Consider the following 21,307-nt stretch of genomic DNA (forward strand, 5'->3'; position numbering starts at 1 on the left):
GGTTGGGGGCCATTTGACCACGGAGCTCGGGGCCTTGAAGGTATTTTGTAGGGAGTTGTCTATAATGCGACTTTTTGGAGATTCCGATGACGGAATCCGGCGGAAAAAATTGAGGTTAAATCTTGATTTGTATTATTTAAAATGGTTTTTTAACTGCATATTTGGATTCAGCACCCTGAAAAACCCTTGAGACGCTTTGATTGTGCATAAACTAGCTATGAAACTTGCGATTCCAATAAATCGCTGCCGGATTTTGACCGGAAAAACCCACCAGAAAAGCTTCCAAAAAGTCTCATTATAGACAACTGCATTTTGTAGTGCATTTCATAAGAGGGCAGCCGTAGATAGAAGCCGTGCGATGGGAACCTCCCCATTACATGACATGAATATTCAAGTCTTGATGCACCGCAAAGATTTGAAAGGAGTACATTCAGAAGGAATGGCGTGAGGTGCTATGGCGCTATGACGTGGTTGGGCCACATGGGATTGGTGCAACGTGGTAGAACCATGTAGGTCACTTGGCTGTGCCACGTAGTTATATTGTTGATATCGCAAGTTTAAGAGATCAAATCTTTAAATGGGTATAACTTTTAATCTATGCATCAAATCGAGATACAATTGATATCGCTGGAAAGCTCTTGACTAATAGAACGTGAGAGTGTTATCCACAATGAGCTCTACACACTCTGGGTGAGAACAAATTAAGTAACCCATTTCTATAATGAGATCATGGAAGTTGGGTTAATTAAAAATAACACCTCCCATTCTACCGAGATTACTCCAAGGGGGCGGAAGGGAGTGTCACAGTTATACTCATTTTACTCGGGAAATATTTTCTATGGATTTTGTGAGTTGTTTTCCAACAACTAGGAGGGGGCATGGATATCTATATCTGGTAGTTGAGAACTTCAGTGAGATGTATACTTATGCCCCATAAAAATACCTTGAAATGACAAGAAGAAAAGAATAATTTCTTTGAACATGTCCGAGTAGAGGAAAAAATTCCAGATTTGGGCAACACGACCTTTCGTAGTGTGGGTTGAAACACCAACTTCTAGTTAAGGGAAAATGGTACCCTAAGGAGAAGGCAGAGGAAATTTTTCTTCACCTCATTCAATAATTTTTTTTCACCTTAATTGGTGAATTTGCTTTTGAAATAAAGTACATTAATTTTGAAATAAAGTACATTAAAGGCAAGGAAAACAAAATAGCAGCCACACTTAACGAGAAGCTGCAAATAGCTCATGTAGAAACTATTAGTACATGTGAAATTGCCATTAAATAAAAGATTAAAAAGACAACGCAACAAATAACTCATGTGGCAACTATTAGTATATGTGAAATTGCCATTATTTTTTTTAGAAACAATGCAACAGGATAAGCATTACCAACAAATATTAAAAAAAGACCAATATTAAAAAGAGAATAACTCTCAAGATGCCATAAATTAGAATCTAAACACAATTTAAGGAATAAGTTGAGAGTAAATCTAATTTATGCCCATAAGAATCTCAACCATGTCTATGAAACTCTCAAATATGACTCAACTTTCCCTCGAGACTATAAAATAAAATGATAAATAACTCTCACAACAATTAATTTCTTTATAGCATTGAAAACAAAAAATACATGAACACTTTAGCTCAAAGTAATCATTTCATTTATTTTTTTTCGTGATTTATCCAAAAATTTCAATGACAATATTTCTTGCATTCAGACTCTATTTGACTTTATTCAAATTAAATTAAAAAACTAAATTAAATTAGAACACTCCTTGTGAACTCTTCTTTGTGGAAACAATCTCAACAAAATCTAAACCACTTGAATGTAGAATTTTTTTTAAATAAATACATTTAAACCACTTGAATGTGAAAATTATTTTAAATAAATATGTATTTAAAGCAAACATATATATTCATACTCTCTTAAGTATTTATGTTCTATTTTCATATTATATTGATATGATAAAAGAAAAAACAAAACATAAATACCTTTCAATAAAATAATGAAATGATAATATAAAGTATTTATAAGAAATTTAAAAAATTATTTTATTACATAATAATGTTAATACCTATTTGTTGAAGATTAACATTGTATTAAATTAAAATGAAAAAAAAAAACCGAAAGCTATGAATAAATGGCATATTCCACATCATATCATATATATTTAATTAAAAGTATCAATAAAATATTGGTATATTTAGTTTTAAAACTTGCGTTCTAGAAGAAATGGATTATGTTTGAATTCAAAATAGGAGAGAAAGTATTTATTTTACTTTTAAATGTTAGGATTATTTTTAATTTTGCTTTTTTATATCTCTTTCAACCTGAATTTTAAATTCATTTTGAATTAAACAATATTAATATTGATTTGTTTTTTAATGTATATTTCATATTACTAGTTTAGTTTTTTTTAAGAGAATAGATTATTATTGATTTATTCTCCAATTTGTATTTTATGTTAATATATATTAATTTATTTTTTTGAGCATAAATTATTTATTGATTTATTTTCCAATGTTATATTATTTGTATTTTTTTTGTAAAAGTATAATTTTTTTTATATAAAGATGAATAATTTTTGTCCATAAAAAGTATTTTATTTATATACAAGTTTTATTTTTATTTTTTAATTCTGGTTTGAAAATATTACTTTTTTGAAATGGATATTTTTCAATTTAGAATTATCTTCTATATAGATGGAAGTCATTTCACATGCAAATTATATGACAAGTTCTTGGATCCATCACTACTTTTGTTGCTTTTTCCTTTGTTTTAGAATGTCTTTTTGTAATAATATTTAAACAAAGAAGAAAATCTAAAGTCATGAATGATAAGGGATTTTTTAAGTAACAAATATCTTGCAGAAGAATGACAATAATGCTAGAGGAAAACATAATCAAATACATGTAATAAAAAATGTGCAACTAAGCCCCAAGAGTTAGCTCAGTTGGTCGAGTTCCCGATGCTAAGTACCTCGCTAGTTGGAAGGTCACGGGGTCAACTCTTCTCGATGCTCTTGGGGTTAAGCCTTACTTGTTTGGCCGACGGGTAGACCCTTCAGGTTGATCTACTTAGATTTTTCCCGTGGATGTAGCGGCAACCCAGTGTCTGTGAACCACCCTTAAAAAAAATGTGCAACTAATGATATTATGAGGTAAATCGATTGAGTGAAAAATAAAATCATGTCAATTGGGTCTAGCCTAGGCAATTGAGAGAAGTGTCATCTTACCTACCCAAGTTCAATTCCCACAAATGCCATGTTAAGGCCTCCATGAGTATATTGTTGACAATGCTTCAAACTTCTATAAAATCTGTTTTTTCTTGGGTACCATCCATGGAATGTGGAGAAGTATACAATATATATATATAAACACTAAAAAATTGCAAAAAACAAAAATGAAGAAACTAAAAGTGGATATAACCTTCAAATATATTGTGTGAGCAATTTCGTTCACGATTTGCATGCAAAGATGTAGAATGTTGCATACAATTTATGACAAGTCCCCCATTAGATAAATTGATGAAATGTCCATTATCCATCTACCATCCAACTTGGTATGTGTTGGTTGGGGGTGGGGTGGGGTGGTGAGGGGGGAGGAATGGGGAAGGTTGTTAGAAAATCGGAAAGGCAAAAATATTTTCTTATACTTGATAATTACTTGTGATGTTTTTGACATCTTATCAAGTTTTCTTTATATCTTCTTTATTTAGTTCATCAAACAATTACCGAAGTGAAATCACATAAAACAATGGACACCAGATATAGGCACTATGCCAGGGTAAAACCCAATCAAAATTATCTTCCTTTCAATAGTATTCTTTAAGACTCTTCACCCTAGACAAAGACCAAACCTTCCCTACACACCAAGTCAAACTCCCAGATCTTTGACCTTTCTTCTAGCAACTTAGACTATGTAGTAGCTTCCGGCATTAGGAAGATTCCAACATCAGCGAAACTTGGAAGACTTCGATCTCCCAAACTAGGGCACAAAACAAAGAGAGAGAGACACCAAAATTTCGTTTTTCTTCTTCTCCTTAGACTCCACCCAACTCGCACTTCCTTCCCCTTCTTCTACTTCACACTTCTTCCGACTTCAAGAGATATCGAACTTTCTTGTGAGAGAGTGTGCTCCAAATGAATTCAACTTACGTCTATTTATAGGCTTCAAGGGAGGTCGAATTAATGTCCTTAGGCCGACTTGATGTGGAAGATACATAAATTACATTTGACTCAATACTTAAACTTTTTACATGATTCAAAAGCCCAAGAAGGGTCCCTTTAAAAGTACAATGAATCTATTGACTTAGAATAAATCCTAGAAGTCATCAATGGGGACTTTGACCTAAAACATGGTGACCCAAGCACGAAACCCATGCTTTAATAAGTCACAATAATAATAATGTTTTTCTTTTCTTTATTATTTTTACAAGTACATTACAAGATGACTCAAATACATTAAATGAAGACCGGACCTAATTACATTTTCCAACGAAGGCACGGGTTTATCACAACCCTTCTCATGACGTATTATAACATTTCACTTAACAAATTTCAAGTTTGAATAACATTACCAAGTGCTACTCTATAATATTTCCATTAGCTCAACAAACAAGATTGATTGAAGGAACACATAGCTTTTCTATTGCATAAAGGTTTGATAAAGATAAAATCTAAGTTACAAATATAATATGAATTTGAAAATAAACAAAATGAAATATCAAATTTCATATAGCACTATTTAACAAGAAGCAAAAGGGATTTCTAAATGCCCTTTTCTTCTTATGCAACAAACAAAATGAAACCAAGTACTATTTAGTTTTCCTATTGATATCTGAATTTGAAAATAAACACAATGAAACTGACATTTTTTTTTGACTCGTGGAATCGACAACTTGGGTGGTCTTGTACTTGCATGATATGGGGTTGATTTCGTCCGTTATCACTATAACAACTAGTTACCCCATGCCTGCCCCTAACATGAACACGGGTTAATTGAGGGATCAAACTAAGGACCTCATAGTATTTTACATAACACATTTACATGCTTTGCTAAGTGAGCTACACTAGGGGCTAAAACTAAAATTTTAAAGAACATTATTCAACAAATATAAATAAAAAGGGACACCAAATTTCATCCTTTTCCTTCAACTCAACAAACAAAACTAAATTAAAATAAGCACCATTCAATCTTTAAACCATTCACAATTCAATTTTTTTTTGCCATCAAATTTTAATAACAAGCAACAAGTAATTAAGAGAGAACTTGTGATTTAGAAATTAATTTGGGAATCCCTTTCAATCATGCATGAACCATTTGATGACTACTTTACGGTTCTAGCTAAACACCTTTTAAATAAATTACTCTCTATCAATAAAATTTATCCTAGTGTTTCCAAATTTGTTATAGACAAAAATAACACCCATCCAAACAAACTTGTTTCAAATGAGGGTAGTTGGTTCGTATAAAAGTGACATTGACAAATCCATACTTATACCATGAGATGGTTCAAAATCATTTCTCATTTCTTTCTAGATTAATATATTTAACCAGTTTTGCACTACAATTTATTCTATTTATTTCAAGGTTGGGCTCCACTAATGTTTGACTTTTGTTATTGCTTTCACTTTTTACAAAGACATTAACCCAAAACATAGTAAAGTTTTTATTTGTTGTGGAATTTCATTTGTTCATTGTTGCAAAGTTATCAATTTTCATAGAAATAAACATATCTAAATTTTAAAGTTCATTTGTATTTATATATTAGAAAAAAACAAATTGAACTTTCTAGATTTAAATTTAAATTTTCATTCATTTCATGTTTTAGTGAAAAAATATAAATATACAAATTTTCTCTTATTTTACAAGTTAAACTTACCATTTAGGTTGTGGACTATAGACTAATGTGTCCCTCCAAGTGATATTATAGACACACAAATGTGTCCACATGCTTCATTGGTATTTAAAATAGATATACAAAATACTGGAACTATTGTGGATGAAATTTTGATTTCCTAAAATCACTCTTATATCTTTTTACTTATAGAGCTTCCAATTAATGTCCTTTCATCAACTATACCTAGAATATGTTAAAACACATGATAGGGAAAAAGAGAAAAAACAAAGCACTTAAGCAATCCTACACACAATAAAAAGAAAAATAAAACTATACAATTTCCATTCAATGCAATATAAATTGGATTTATATGTGAAATAAAAATAAGCAACCTATAGTTAACATAGGCACTGACAAAAGAAGAAGAAGAAGCAATACCAAAGGCCAAAATAGGCTAAGGAAATACTGGACCCCTAAAAATGGCTTCTCAAGTTTGCAGCACAAATGTTAGAATCCCACTTCTTGCATCCACTTTAATTTCTATCCGTTTGTAACATGCCTATCACTAGTATCTTCTTGTCTAAATTGGGGTAAATTAGGGATTTGGATCTTGTGTTGTTGGAACCATAACTTAGTTAACTTTTAAATATTGGAGTTGTGCATGGATATTATTAAGGTAAGAAGGTTGTGATTTACCATGACTATGATAAAACTTAAATCTCAACTATTACAATTAAATTTTAATATATGTCAACAATTTTTCTTCAAGAGTTAAAAAAAACCACCAACATGCAAAGAAACACATAAGAAAAATGTATGCATAATCATCAACATAAGTTTTTTCATTGTTGAAATCAATTCAAAGACATGAAAAGCCAAAGAATTAACAATTTTTTTCTTATTGTTACACAACTAAATAGAAACAAAAAAGGGTAAAGTTAAGAAAGCTAAAATGCAAAGCCAAATTGATGATTGCACTAGTTATCCTCGTCTAGTTTACTCTTGTATTCTTCAAATGGTGTTGTCTTAAACTTACAAATGTCTCAATAGTTGCATTATATAGATAAATGTAACAAATGTGTTCTTCCTCATTCAATAGTATTCCAATGCCAAGACAACAATGACCTCCCTCTTCTTCCCGATTCTATCCCAATTGTAAAACAAAACAACAAGTTGTGAGAGTTGCAAAACCTTAGGTCATTTGGCATAATTAAACATGAAGGGTTAAAAATGTTTTATTTAAATTATTTCACAACTTGTAGAGGATGCAAAGAGACAAATCACCTCACATCATTAGATATATAGGCTTAGAAACTATGTTTTCATGATTCTTAATAGCCAACAATGTTCCTTCGTTGTTTTCATGATTCTTGATAGTAAAAATGTTGATTCTGTCAACTCACATGAATATAGAGACATGAGATGAAATTTCATAAAAGCAAGAGTTTATAGCAAGATAGAGTGAAACTTATTGAGTTCCAAAGGCGAATGAGTGTAAGATTGCCAAATCTCAACGAATGCAAAATCTCACAATGAAGGGTGTAGAGAAATTAAAACATGAACAACCTTGTTGACATATGTACAAACATAAAAACCCAAACATACTTTGATGATAATTGGACTATAACAACATGAAGCTAATTTAAAATAAGAGGCAAACAAAAATACTTCCCAATTTTGGACCCTCTTTGTGAGGTATACATTAGATTATGTTGGTTTTACTAAGAATGCCATGATCCATAAATGTGGGAAGCATCCCTTAGGTTTCCTCACATTAAAAAAAGAAAAAAAACAAAAGAAAAAAAGAAAAAAGAAAAAAGAAAAAAAGAGACATTACAAACTTTAAAAAGTGTGATCAAATTATATAAATATCTATTATAAAACAATTTAAAAGTGTGATAAAATTATACAGTTTACAATATTCTTAAAAAAATCATAAAACACATTACATATAAAGAATAAAATACTTGAAACATATACAAGACTAAGTCATGTATCCATTCCCATATAAAAATATTGCATTCATTATTTTTATTGGAGTTACACTCAGATTTTTTAATAGGTATTACGTTGTATAGTTCATATGAAGAATATCTATATATTATCAATATTGTCAATATTCTTCATCTCACTTGCAAAAACTGAATGTGGGTGGGTAAGATTCTATTCCTTCTTTCCAATCATCAAGAACAATCCTAATTAACACACACACACACACACACACACAATTTTATTTTGAATAATAGTTAGAATATTTTATTATTCATACATTTCGTAACTTATCAATAAGATATAAAATATAATTCATATCATTTTTTTTAATTTATCAATATAAATAGTTTAATCAAAATTTTTAACCAAAATATTTTTATAGTTGATAATATGAATTTTATTATTACTTTATTTTCTATTTATAAATTATATTTAACTAAAAAACAATTTAATAAAATATATTCTAAGAAAATAAATAATTGAATGAGAAATAAAATAAAATAAAATCACAATTTAATATTATCATAAAATTTAATTAGAAATATAAAATAAAAATAAAATTATAATTTAAAATGCTGATAAAACATTTTAGATCAAAACTTGGAAGGAATCACCGTGACAAAAATTAATACATAATTTGATAGATAGATAACTAAAAAAATAAACGAATTATAAACACATTTATATTTTATATTTCATGGTGAAAAATGTGAATGAGGGCCAACAATAACGTCCTGGTAAACCTAAGGGAAAAAACCCAATATGAGCATACGAGACATTTTATCTACCATCCCATTCAGGTAAAATCCCTTAGACATTCTATAAATATAACACCATTAATCAAACTAACAAGGTTGATAGGATCCTCCTACACCACCCATTAGGGTGGAAAGGAACAGAGGAGCAAGGCACCACAAACATGAAACTCGGATTAAAATTAAACTAAAACTAGAAACCACCAATACTACATTCTATAATTTGAAGGTGATAAGAGCGAGAATGATGGCCAAAATAAGTACAACAATTGCCTGTACCACAAGAAAAACTTGGCGTTAGGAAGCATTTCATTACAAATAGCAAAAAGGTACAAGATGGCATGAAAGAATGAATGCCATGAATTCTTTACCAGACATGCTTGATGCCCTCTCTTGCTGTCAATCGAAAAAGTCCTCCTGCTCAGAAATCTAAACAGTTAAAAACCTAGAGTAAATATACTAGCATACTAACTGAAAAAGTCCAATTAGATAGATTGGGCACCTTATTGCCAGCAAACCAGAGGCTCTGCATGTTCTTTGTATATCATCGATGCAATTTAATGTCTCCCTGGCATTGGGATCATCTTTTGGAACCTGTGAATACAACATAGGTCTCTGATTTAGAAAAATAAATTGTTCCTTTTAAGATGAAACTATAAAGAAATGTAATCACATTAACATTGTAGAGAAACGACATTCCTGAAAGGGGTTCTTATAGAAGACACTGATCTATGACTCCCAAAACTTTCTTCAAAGGTGACAGGCACTGCTTGTCAAAACAATACTCCCGAAACCAAAACAGAATCTAGGAACGTCTCCATATTCTGCATCAATCACTTCTAAATTGAACTAGTTAAAACGAGAACATCGCAAACCAGGTGCATAAGTTTTCTAGAAGTCGTATCATGAATCAATATTTCGTTATTGTAACTACTAAATATATGTTAATTTTTCCAATTTTTTTTTTTTTTTTTTTTTTTTCTTCCGTCGCAGATTTCCACACCAAAAACACAGTAGATCCAATAAACTTTGCATTATATGGGTAGTATCAATGTAGAAGTACATGAACATTAAAGGATCAAGCTAATTTTTTTGCAGATATGGGGCAACCATGCATTGGACATAAATTATAATGCTTAATCATACAAAGCGTTTGGATTTAAAACATGGAGCAAAATTTGACTTTTCAAGTTAGGCGGGAGTTTTAAAGGTCAAAATTTATCTTTAAGTTTATAAATTTTAGTGAATTTGATTAGTCTTTAATATGCAAACTATAAATTGCTTAGTGATATCTTTGTAAAAATATTCAAATTATTAATGATTTTATATATAGCCTATATAATTTTTTGGCGAACCTTAAGGTAAAATAATTTTATACTATATAGTTTGGGTGAATCATTTTTAGAAAAAATGGAAATTGGTGAATCTTTTGTTAAAAAAAACATGATAATTAGCCCACCGGAAAATAACGCTAAAGGCAATAGCATGAAGGTTGAATCTACTCAGAAATTTATATCTTCTGCATCAAGCCTATATGAAAATGCTTGAGCCTCACTTTCTTCTCTCCCGTCATCATTAATGGTTTGCAATCGCAGCTCAATGTCATCTAATGGTACATTAACCAATCCTGTATGGATAGATGGCTCATCATCATCATCATCAATTTGTGAAGCATCCTTAGGATATGTCTTCCTTGTAAGAAGGCAAAGACTTCTATGCACATAAACTAGTTTCTCTTTTCTTTTAGAGGTAAGATTATTCTTCTTAATAGAGTGGATAAACCTAAATGTAGACCAATTCCTTTTTGCAGTTGAAGAACTAGCAACCTAAGATAGTAAATGCATAGCAAGAGTGTGTATTTCTAGTGCATTGTCCCCATACATACTCCACCATCCACTGGGACTTCTTTGTGCCATATCCAAGAAATCTTCCTTTGTAGCTTTAGCGAAAGTGGGGCTACCGAGCAAAGAAAAATCAAGAAACTGTTCTCAAAATATGGTTGCTTGCTCTAGTGTATACATCTTCTCTATGGCATCAATAAAGCCTTGCTTTACTTCAGGGTCATCTATTGGTGAAACTCTATTTTCCCTCTCCACATATCACTTTGGATTAGGTGCATAAGCGTCCATATGAAGAGATGTGTTTAACCTATTCCATCTCTTTTCTATAAAAGTTTGGAGTTTATTAAATAACCCCAAAGAGGGCCCCCTTTGATAAATGATGGGCTCGATCTTTCCAATCATGGTATCAATTGACTCATATAATTCCCCAAGGCAAGGGGAATATGAATCTGCATACTTGATTAGCTCCACTATTAGAGCGATGAAAGAGACAATGTATTTCACATCAACCTACCAAACATCATTCAACACCAATTGCCTTACCTTCTTTCCCTAATATATTTTGAATTCCCCCCATGCAGACCTCTCAAAACTTATAACAATGGCCTTTAGGGCATGTTGCACCTCTAGCATACGATTAAGAAGGATATAGTACGCGACATACCTTGTATCTGCTAGTGTCAAGAACTTCCTTTTTATATAAACTCTATAAATAGCTAGAGAGACATGATGGTTGCAAATGAACATTTGCACCTCTCTTGCATCCAAAATAATGCGGCTGATCCAAGAAATTTTACCAATGTCTTTGAGTGCATTATTTAAATCATGCACACAACAATGAGTCGAAAATAAATGTTTGTACTTGCTTTGAATCATCAATCTGACAAACCTACAAATTGGTGCAACATCTGTGATAACTTGAACTACATTTGTAGGACCAAGTTCTTTAATTGCATCCTTTAATACCTCATACTGAAATATTGCATCCTTCATCTTTCTGGTACAATCAATTGCAGTTAAAAAATATGGTCCAGTTGGAAAGGTGACAATGATGCTCAACAAAGGCCTTTGTTGAAAATTTTTCCAATCATCCATGACGGTTGAACACCCATATTCAACCAATGATTTTTTAAGGCCTTCCATCACCCCCTTCATCGTTGTGACCCCTCTATCTAACAATGTTTTCCTCAATTTATTGTAACCAAGGGGTTGGAATGATGGACCAACAACAATGAATTTCTTCATCATCTCTTCGTATTGAGGGGAACAAGTGGCACTAAACGATATTCCATTGCAAAAGAAGGATTCAACCATTGCATCCTCTGCCTCATTTTTTCGTTGCACATTGAACCACACTGTCACAAAAACTTTGCCTTTTTTACCTGAACTAGATTTACTGGAACCAGAACCCGTAAATAAATCAGTTGAATCTTTTTCATTGATTTCTCTTTGAGAGTACTCTTCTTTTGTGCTTAAATTTTTTGGTTTTTGAAGACAGTAGGGCTATCCCCTGTTGATAAATCTAGAGCATCAAAATTGGATATTTCACTTCTAATGATAACTACTTGTGAATTCCTTTTACTTCTTTAGATTAGGATCTTCTCTTTACTTAGATTATTATTATGTTCTTCCTCGTCAAACAACTACCAATGCATAAAAAATAAAGAGACACGAGACACATAATGTAGGCAATCAACCAGGGCCAAAACCTCTCCAACTTGAGAGGAAAACCCAAACAAATTCTTCTTCTTATAGAGACTTCGATTGATGAATACCAAGACCAAGACCTTTAACCTATTTCACCTCTCCAAGACCAAGTCACAAGGTTTCCTTGATGAGTTCCTTCTTCCTTGAGTCAATGAAAGTCAAACTCCTTGCTTCTTCCTCCTTCTCGGCTCTCCTTCAGAATTTTGGTCCCTTGGAACAAATTTGCAACTTCCGGCTTGCTTCAAAAACCCTAACACGTGTGGTTGACTTTCTTTCAACCTTGAATTTTCTAAGCTTCAGGTGGAGACTTCTTCCTTTCAAACTCGGCTTGAGATTCACCTTGACTTCCTCCTTGATTTGACCTTCAAGTATGACTATGATACTTTGACTCTTTCTACATGTTCAGACAACATAGATTCTTCGCACAAGTGGAGGATTTTAGCCCTAAAACAGACCCAAACAAATTTGCTCTTCCCATCCTTCTTCTCGCTAGCTATGAGACTATCTTCCTTGACCTTTTCACACTTCTTCTAGCTTCATATTGATTGACCGAAAATCTGCCCTACAAGTGAAGGCCGAGCTGCCTATATATAGTGGTTTTCCCATGAGAAGTAAGCTGACATCTCATAGTGATAAGGGATGGCATGCCTTTCTAGAGATATCTTTAGGTCGACTTGAAGGAGGTGCTTGAGCTTGGTCTTGGAGGGTTTCTTAATGACTCATTTACATATGTAACATGCCCAATAAGGGTCTTCAAACTTTTGACATTGACTCAATGAACCTTATGATATGATGACTAACCCTAAAGGCTCACAATGGGAGCCTTAACAAAAAATAAAATTCCTTGCTCATGAAACCCATGAGACAAGCATTACAAAAATAATTTTAATTTCTTCTTTACACCAATTACATAAAATCATAGTTACACATGTCATTATGAAGACCGAACCTAGTTACACTTTTTAACACTCCCTTTTGACTAGGGAGGTATTCATAATCCATACAAGGTACTTGGACATTTTCAATCTGAAGAATTCTCATAAGAAGAGTCGGATTGACAACCCATCTGTATAACATCATATCATCCAAGACTGTCAAATAACAAGGCCTTGACTAACAACTCTATCTCTCTATAAGATCTGAGCTCAATGCCGACGAGACTAATGATGTATAGACACCCTCATCATTGTCTCTCTCGGAACATACCCCACTTGGGTTCTCTCAAAGTATGTTCCACCAGGACTATTCTTATCTTCGATTCACAATCCTCAAAGAATATCATCCTCTATGACTACTCTTATCTTGGATGCCCTAAGTCATCCTCAAAGAGTATCGGATGCCAGATGTTTACCCAATCCTCCATTCTATCTTCCCAAGTGAAGACAAGAATGACGTGTCTATATCTACCTCTCAACTTAGGGAGGACATAACTATTCAATTGAAGGAATGTACCCAAGCTCCCTCTTAAGCAGGGACTTGACCAAGCTCCCTCTTGACTAGGGACTTGCTTCCAACAACTCTTCAGGTGGAGATCACGGGACAACCAGCTACTTGAAGAACTCCTCCTTACGATGTCATGGACTTCTTTTATTTATTAAGGAGTCTTCATGCTTTTGGGACTTCTTCGTAGGGCACAAACCATCCATCACTTTCATCCATGAGTCAGTCATGTCATCATTCTTTTCATCGGAAAGTGATCCATTAGTTCATATCTAGTCTTCCTTCATGTGATGTTGCCTTCTTCATGCCATGTTTCCTTAAGGATCTTACATCCTGCTACATGGGCATCAGTTGAGGAAGACATCCACAGTTCTTCCCTTGGCAGCTCTGCCTAAGCCCATCCAAATATCACTCAAAAATAAGAAATGAATAGTAAATCAAAATTACATCTGTGATGGTCTTTCATCATAACATCTTCTAGTTTGCATCAACATCCTGCATACACATTGACACATCTTCCAAAAGATATATATTGTTAAGCGTCTCTTTCTTTTTCAGACTTTATCAGTCTCTATATATTTCATGGAGATATCCTAGTCAAATGTTCCAGTTCTAGGATGTTGATTGCCTTCTTCATGGTTGCATATTCCACGATTTTTAAATGTGTATTGCATATTACTGGTTTAGTGTTTAAAAAAAAATAGATTATTATTGATTTATTTTCTAATATGTATTTTATGTTAATATATATTAATTTAATTTTTTTAGAGCATAAATTATTTATTGATTTATTTTCCAATGTATATGTTATATTATATGTATTTTTTCTAAGAGCATAGGCTATTTTTTTTGAATGTAAAGATGAATAATTTTTGTCCATAAAAAGTATTTTATTTATATGCAAGTTTTATTTTTTTTAATTTTGGTTTGAAAATATTACCCCTTTTGAAATGGATATTTTTCAATTTAGAATTATCTTCTATATAGATGGAAGTCATTTCACATGCAAATTATATGACAAGTTCTTGGATCCATCACTACTTTTGTTGCTTTTTTCCTTTGTTTTAGAATGTCTTTTTGTAATAATATTTAAACAAAGAAGAAAATCTAAAGTCATGAATGACAAGGGATTTTTTAAGTAACAAATATCTTGCGGAAGAATGACAATAATGCTAGAGGAAAACACAATCAAATACATGTAATAAAAAATGTGCAACTAAGCCCCAAGGGTTAGCTCAGTTGGTCGAGTTCCCGATGCTAAGTACCTCACTAGTTGGGAGGTCATGGGGTCAAATCTCCTTGACGCCCTTGGGGTTAGGCCTTGCTTGTTTGGTCGACGGGTAGATCCCTTCAGGTTGATCTACTTAGGTTTTTCTCGTGGATGTAGCGGCCACCTAGTGTCCGTGAACCACCCTTAAAAAAATGTGCAACTAATGATATTATGAGGTAAATTGATTGAGTGAAAAATAAAATCATGTCAATTGGGTCTAGCCTAGGTGATTGAGAGAAGTGTCATCTTACCTACCCAAGTTCAATTCCCACAAATGCCATGTTAAGGCCTCCATGAGTATATTGTTGACAATGCTTCAAACTTCTATAAAATCTATTTTTTCTTGGGTACCATCCTTGGAATGTGGAGAAGTATACAATATATATAACACTAAAAAAATTGCAAAAAACAAAAATGAAGAAACTAAAAGTGGATATAACCTTCAAATATATTGTGTGAGAAATTTCGTTCATGATTTGCATGCAAAGATGTAGAATGTTGCATACAATTTATGACAAGTCCCCCATTAGATAAATTGATGAAATGTCCATTGTCCATCTACCATCCAACTTGGTATATGTTGGTTGAGGGTGTGGTGGGATGGCGAGGGGGGGGGGGGGGGGAATGGGGAAGGCTGTTAGAAAATCAGAAAGGCAAAAACATTTTCTTATGCTTGATAATTACTTGTATGTTTTTGACTTCTTATCAAGTTTTCTTTATATCTTCTTTATTTAGTTCATCAAACAATTACCAGAGTGAAATGACATAAAACAATGGACACAAGATATAGGCACTATGCCAGGGAAAAACCCCCCATTGAGGGGAAAACCAATCAAAATTATCTTCCTTTCAATAGTATTCTTTAAGACTCTTCACCCTAGACAAAGACCAAACCTTCCCTACACACCAAGTCAAACTCCCAGATCTTCGACCTCTCTTCCAACAACTTCGACTATGTAGCAGCTTCCGGCATCAGGGAGCTTCAGACATCAGCAAAACTTGGAAGACTTTGATCTCCCAAACTAGGGCACAAAACAAAGAGAGAGAGACACCAAAATTTCATTTTCCTTCTTCTCCTTAGACTCCACCCAACTCGCACTTCCTTCCCCTTCTTCTACTTCACACTTATTCCGACTTCAAGAGATATCGAACTTTCTTGTGAGAGAGTGTGCTCCAAATGAATTCGACTTACTTCTATTTATAGGCTTCAAGGGAGGTCGAATTAATGTCATTAGGCCAACTTGATGTGGAAGATACGTAAATTACATTTGACTCAATACTTAACCTTTTTACATGATTCAAAAGCCCAAGTACAATGAATCTATTGACTCAGAATAAATCCTAGAAGTCCTCAATGGGGACTTTGACCTAAAACATGGTGACCCAAGCACGAAACCCATGCTTTAATAAGTCATAATAATAATAATTTTTTTTTCTTTATTATTTTGACAAGTACATTACAAGATGAATCAAATACATTAAATGAAGACTGGACCTAATTACATTTTCCAACAAAGGCACAGGTTTATCACAATCCTTCTCATGACATAATATAACAATTTTCACTTATCAAATTTCAAGTTTGAATAACATTACCAAGTGCTACTCTATAATATTTCCATTAGCTCAACAAACAAGATCGATTGAAGGACCACATAACTTTTCTATTACATAAAGGCTTGATAAAGATAAAATCTAAGTTACAAATATAATATGACTTTGAATATAAACAAAAATGAAATATCAAATTTCATATAGCACTATTTAACAAGAAGCAAAAGGGATTGCTAAATGACCCTTTCTTCTTATGCAACAAACAAAATGAAACTAAGTACTATTTATTTTTCCTATTGATACTTGACTTTGAAAATAAACACAATTAAACTAACATTTTTTTTTTGACTCGTGGAATCGACAACTTGGGTGGTCTTGTACTTGCATGACATGGGGTCGATTTCGTTCGTTATCACGATAACCACTAGTTACCCCATGCCTGCCCCTAACATGAACACGGGTTAATCAAGGGATCAAACTAAGGACCTCATAATATTTTACATAACACATTTACATGCTTTGCTAAGTGAGCTACCCTAGGGGCTAAAACTAATGCCTGCCCCTAACATGAACACGGGTTAATCAAGGGATCAAACTAAGGACCTCATAATATTTTACATAACACATTTACATGCTTTGCTAAGTGAGCTACCCTAGGGGCTAAAACTAAAATTTTAAAGAAAATTATTCAACAAATATAAATAAAAAGGGACACCAAATGTCATCCTTTTCCATCAACTCAACAAACAAAACTAAATTAAAATAAGCACCATTCAATATTTAAATCATCACAATTCAAATTTTTTGGCCATCAAATTTTAATAACAAGCAACAAATAATTAAGAGAGAACTTCAATGGATTGTTAATACACTGGTGAGAAAAATAAACCTAATTCTTATTATAAAATGATAACTTGTGATTTAGAAATTAATTTGGGAATCCATTTCAATCATGCATGAACCATTTGATGACTACTTTACGGTTCTAGCTAAACCCCTTTTAAATAAATTACTCTCTATCAATAAAATTTATCCTAGTGTTTCCAAATTTGTTATAGACAAAAATAACACCCATCCAAACAAACTTGTTTCAAATGAAGGTAGTTGGTTCGTATAAAAGTGACATTGACAAATCCATCCTTATACCGTGAAATGGTTCAAAATCATTTCTCATTTCTTTCTAGATTAATATATTTAACCAGTTTTGCACAACAATTTATTCTATTTATTGCAAGGTTGGGCTCCACTAATGTTTGACTTTTGTTATTGCTTTCAATTTTTACAAAGACATTACCCAAAACATAGTAAAGTTTTAATTTGTTGTGGAATTTCATTTGTTCATTGTTGCAAAGTTATCAATTTTCATAGAAATAAACATATCTAAATTTTAAAGCTCATTTGTATTTATATATTAGGAAAAAACAAATTGAACTTTCTAGATTTAAATTTAAATTCTCATTCATTTTCATGTTTTAGTGAAAAAATATAAACATACAAATTTTCTCTTATTTTACAAGTTAAACTTACCATTTAGGTTGTGGACTATAGACTAATGTGTCCCTCCAATTGATATTATAGTCACACAAATGTGTCCACATGCTTCATTGGTATTTAAAATAGATATACAAAATACTGGAACTATTGTGGATGAAAATTTGATTTCCTAAAATCACTCTTATATCTTTTTACTTATAGAGCTTCCAATTAATGTCCTTTCATCAACTATACCTAGAATATGTTAAAACACATGATAGGGAAAAAGAGAAAAAACAAAGTACTTAAGCAATCCTACACACAATAAAAAGAGAAATAAAACTATACAATTTCCTTTCAACGCAATATAAATTGGATTTATATGTGAAATAAAAATAAGCAAATGAATAGTTAACATAGGCATTGACAAAAGAAGAAGAAGAAGCAATACCAAAGGCCAAAATAGGCTAAGGAAATACTTGACCCCTAAAAATGGCTTCTCAAGTTTGTAGCACAAATGTTAGAATCCCACTTCTTGCATCCACTTTAATTTCTATCCATTTGTAACATGCCTATCACTAGTATCTTCTTGTCTAAACTGGGGTAAATTAGGGATTTGCATCTTGCATTGTTGGAACCATAACTTAGTTCACTTTTAAATATTGGAGTTGTGCATGGATATTATTAAGGTAAGAAGGTTGTCATTTACCATGACTATGATAAAACTTAAATCTCAACTATTACAATTAAATTTTAATATATGTCAACAATTTTTTTTCAAGAGTTAAAAACAAAACCACCAACATGCAGAGAAACACATAAGAAAAATATATGTATAATCACCAACATAAGTTTTTTCATTGTTGAAATCAATTTAAAGACATGAAAATCGAAAGCATTAACAATTTTTTTTTTATTGTTACAAAACTAAATAGAAACAAAAAAGGGTAAAGTTAAGAAAGCTAAAATGCAAAGCCAAATTGATGATTGCACTAGTTATCCTCATCTAGTTTACTCTTGTATTCTTCAAATGGTGTTGTCTTAAACTTACAAATGTCTCAATAGTTGCATTATATAGATAAATATAACAAATGTGTTCTTCTTCATTCAATTGCGTTTCAATGCCAAGACAACAATGACCTCCCTCTTCTTCCCCATCCTATCCCAATTGTAAAACAATACAACAAATTGCGAGAGTTGCAAAACCTTAGGTCATTTGGCATAATTAAACAGAAAGGGTTAAAAATGTTTTATTTAAATTATTTCACAACTTGTAGAGGATGCAAAGAGACAAATCACCTTGCATCATTAGATATATAGGCTTAGAAACTATGTTTTCATGATTCTTAATAGCCAACAATGTTACTTTGTTGTTTTCATGATTATTAATAGTAAAAATGTTGATTCGCTCAACTCACATGAATATAGAGACATGAAATGAAATTTCATAAAAGCAAGAGTTTATAGCAAGATAGAGTGAAACTTATTGAGTTCCAAAGGCGGATGAGTGTAAGATTGCCAAATCTCAACGAATGTAAAATCTCACAATGAAGGGCATAGAGAAATTAAAACATGAACAACCTTGTTGACATATGTACAAACATTAAAACCCAAACATACTTTGATGATAATTGGACTATAACAACATGAAGCTAATTTAAAATAAGAGGCAAACGAAATTACTTCCCAATTTTGGACCCTCTTTGTGAGGTATACATTAGTTTATGTTGGTTTTACTAAGAATGTCGTGATCCATAAATGTGGGAAGCATCCCTTAGGTTTCCTCACATTAAAAAAAAAATAAAAAAATTACAAACCTTTTTTTTTTTTGTAAATCTGTAGTTATATATTAATTCATAAAAATACATAGGATACACAAGGTCTGTACATACAGACAAAGCGAAATCATCAATTCATGCTCAAAATGACTGTAAGCAGCTGAACCTATGTCTACTAAAACCGAGGCTAACCATGTAGGGCTGCCTAACAAGGGGTCTAAACCAGAAAAAACCACCACTCTGGGCTGCTTGTCAGTAATTCGAAAAGGAAAGAGGTCTTGGAGGACCTCCACAACTACGACAGAGAGATACAAAAACAAGAGAGAGACAAGAAACTGAGAAGCCATTACAGCTTCAAAATCACATAGTCTTTACTGGGTGCACTTGGGCCTGCCATTGCAGTCACGAACTCGGGCTGTTGAATCCTTTGCGAAGTGGGGGTTTTCACCTGGATGGTGTCCGTTACCTCCGCTAGGACTTCCATCGTAGCATTGGAACCCTGATGGATGGAGTGCCTGAGGAGATTGATGAGGACACTTAGCTTTTGTGAAAGGATTCTGACTTCCCGAGTCAGGGCACTGAAATTGAACTCCATGGCATCAAGCTTAGCCAAATTCTCTGTAGAAACGAGGGAGATGGCTTGGTGAGCTCTCTTGATATCTTCAGCCTGCATGTTGAGCGCCTTGGCCAGCATGGTCTTCATTCTCCACATTTCTCCTTGGGTTCGAACGAACTGTGTTGCTCTTGTAGTCATTGTACCTGGATCAGAAAGCCAGTCCATTTCCTTCTCCAGAGCCTGAGCGTCCAACCGTTCTTCCTCCTCTGTAACCGCAACTTCGAGCTCTTCGATTTTGCGTTTTTCTCTCTGAGTGGTCCGGGTTTCATAAGTCTCCCGGGCTTTCTGCAGGTCCCGGTTAGCAGAGACATTCCGACTACCCTCATGTGCCATAATGTAATTGCAGGTCGAGGATACAATGAAAATCCTAGCAGCACTGCGATTGTTAAGAAAAGAGCCAGGAGAAAGCAGTGTTCTGATCCCCTGGTTTGACGCCTTAGATATAGCTGAGGGTGGTAAGGTTTGGCTTGAGATCTCCCACTTCGCCGTCAGAGATATGCTGTTCCTGCCATAATAACTACCATTACGATTTTTCATCTCCTACTCATGATGCCGATTTAGAGCCTTAACTCTGCCATGCTTGAGGCTATTGGTTGAGAGCCATGTGTCCTCCCCTGCATCCTACTGACGGCGCTGATCATATTTTTTGTTGATTGTCCTCCCCGTACGATGAACTGTGTGGGTGACAGAGGGTGATGGAGACTCTTCAGAGAACCAGACACAGAAGCAAGCAAAGCGCTGAGGATGAAGAGTCGGGCGAGGAGACAAAGATGTAGGAGCTTTTAGGTGAAACACTATAGATATATAGATATAGATATAATGGAAGAATGAGCGCATATATCCCCGGAATCTGGCCGAGTAACTTCTTTTTCTTTTCCGGCGTGTTTGCCCCTACCTGCTATTCGAGGCAGCGGATTTGTCATGCTGGAGTTTTCTTGTCATGGGCCACGTGTCATCTGTTGAGCCTAGATATTTCTGACAATCATTCTTCTGCAGGATTTCCTTCATCTTCCACTACGGGTGATGGTGTCTGCCCTCCC

General features: G+C 33.3%; 1 protein-coding gene across 2 annotated transcripts in view; it reads right to left on the reverse strand.

Moving 5' to 3' along the window:
- Positions 1-8,494: 8,494 nt before the first annotated feature.
- The window catches only part of LOC149220796 (squalene synthase 1-like), a 378,056-nt gene continuing 365,243 nt past the window's right edge, over positions 8,495-21,307 (reverse strand). Inside the window, exons 11-13 of one of the 2 annotated variants that reach the window (XM_089384908.1) lie at positions 9,091-9,182; positions 8,960-9,005; positions 8,495-8,861 (exon numbers count right to left, since the gene is read on the reverse strand). In XM_089384908.1, the coding sequence (XP_089241034.1) occupies positions 8,805-8,861; positions 8,960-9,005; positions 9,091-9,182 (195 nt within the window). In that variant the 3' untranslated portion in view covers positions 8,495-8,804. The remainder of the gene's footprint in view (positions 8,862-8,959; positions 9,006-9,090; positions 9,183-21,307) is intronic. The other variant, XM_089384909.1, reaches the window with a different exon arrangement.

This window comes from Pinus tabuliformis, chromosome Q (genome assembly GCF_031772625.1).
Source record: "Pinus tabuliformis cultivar Carrire ecotype Pingquan chromosome Q, CPIR1, whole genome shotgun sequence".
Classification (NCBI taxonomy): domain Eukaryota; kingdom Viridiplantae; phylum Streptophyta; class Pinopsida; order Pinales; family Pinaceae; genus Pinus; species Pinus tabuliformis.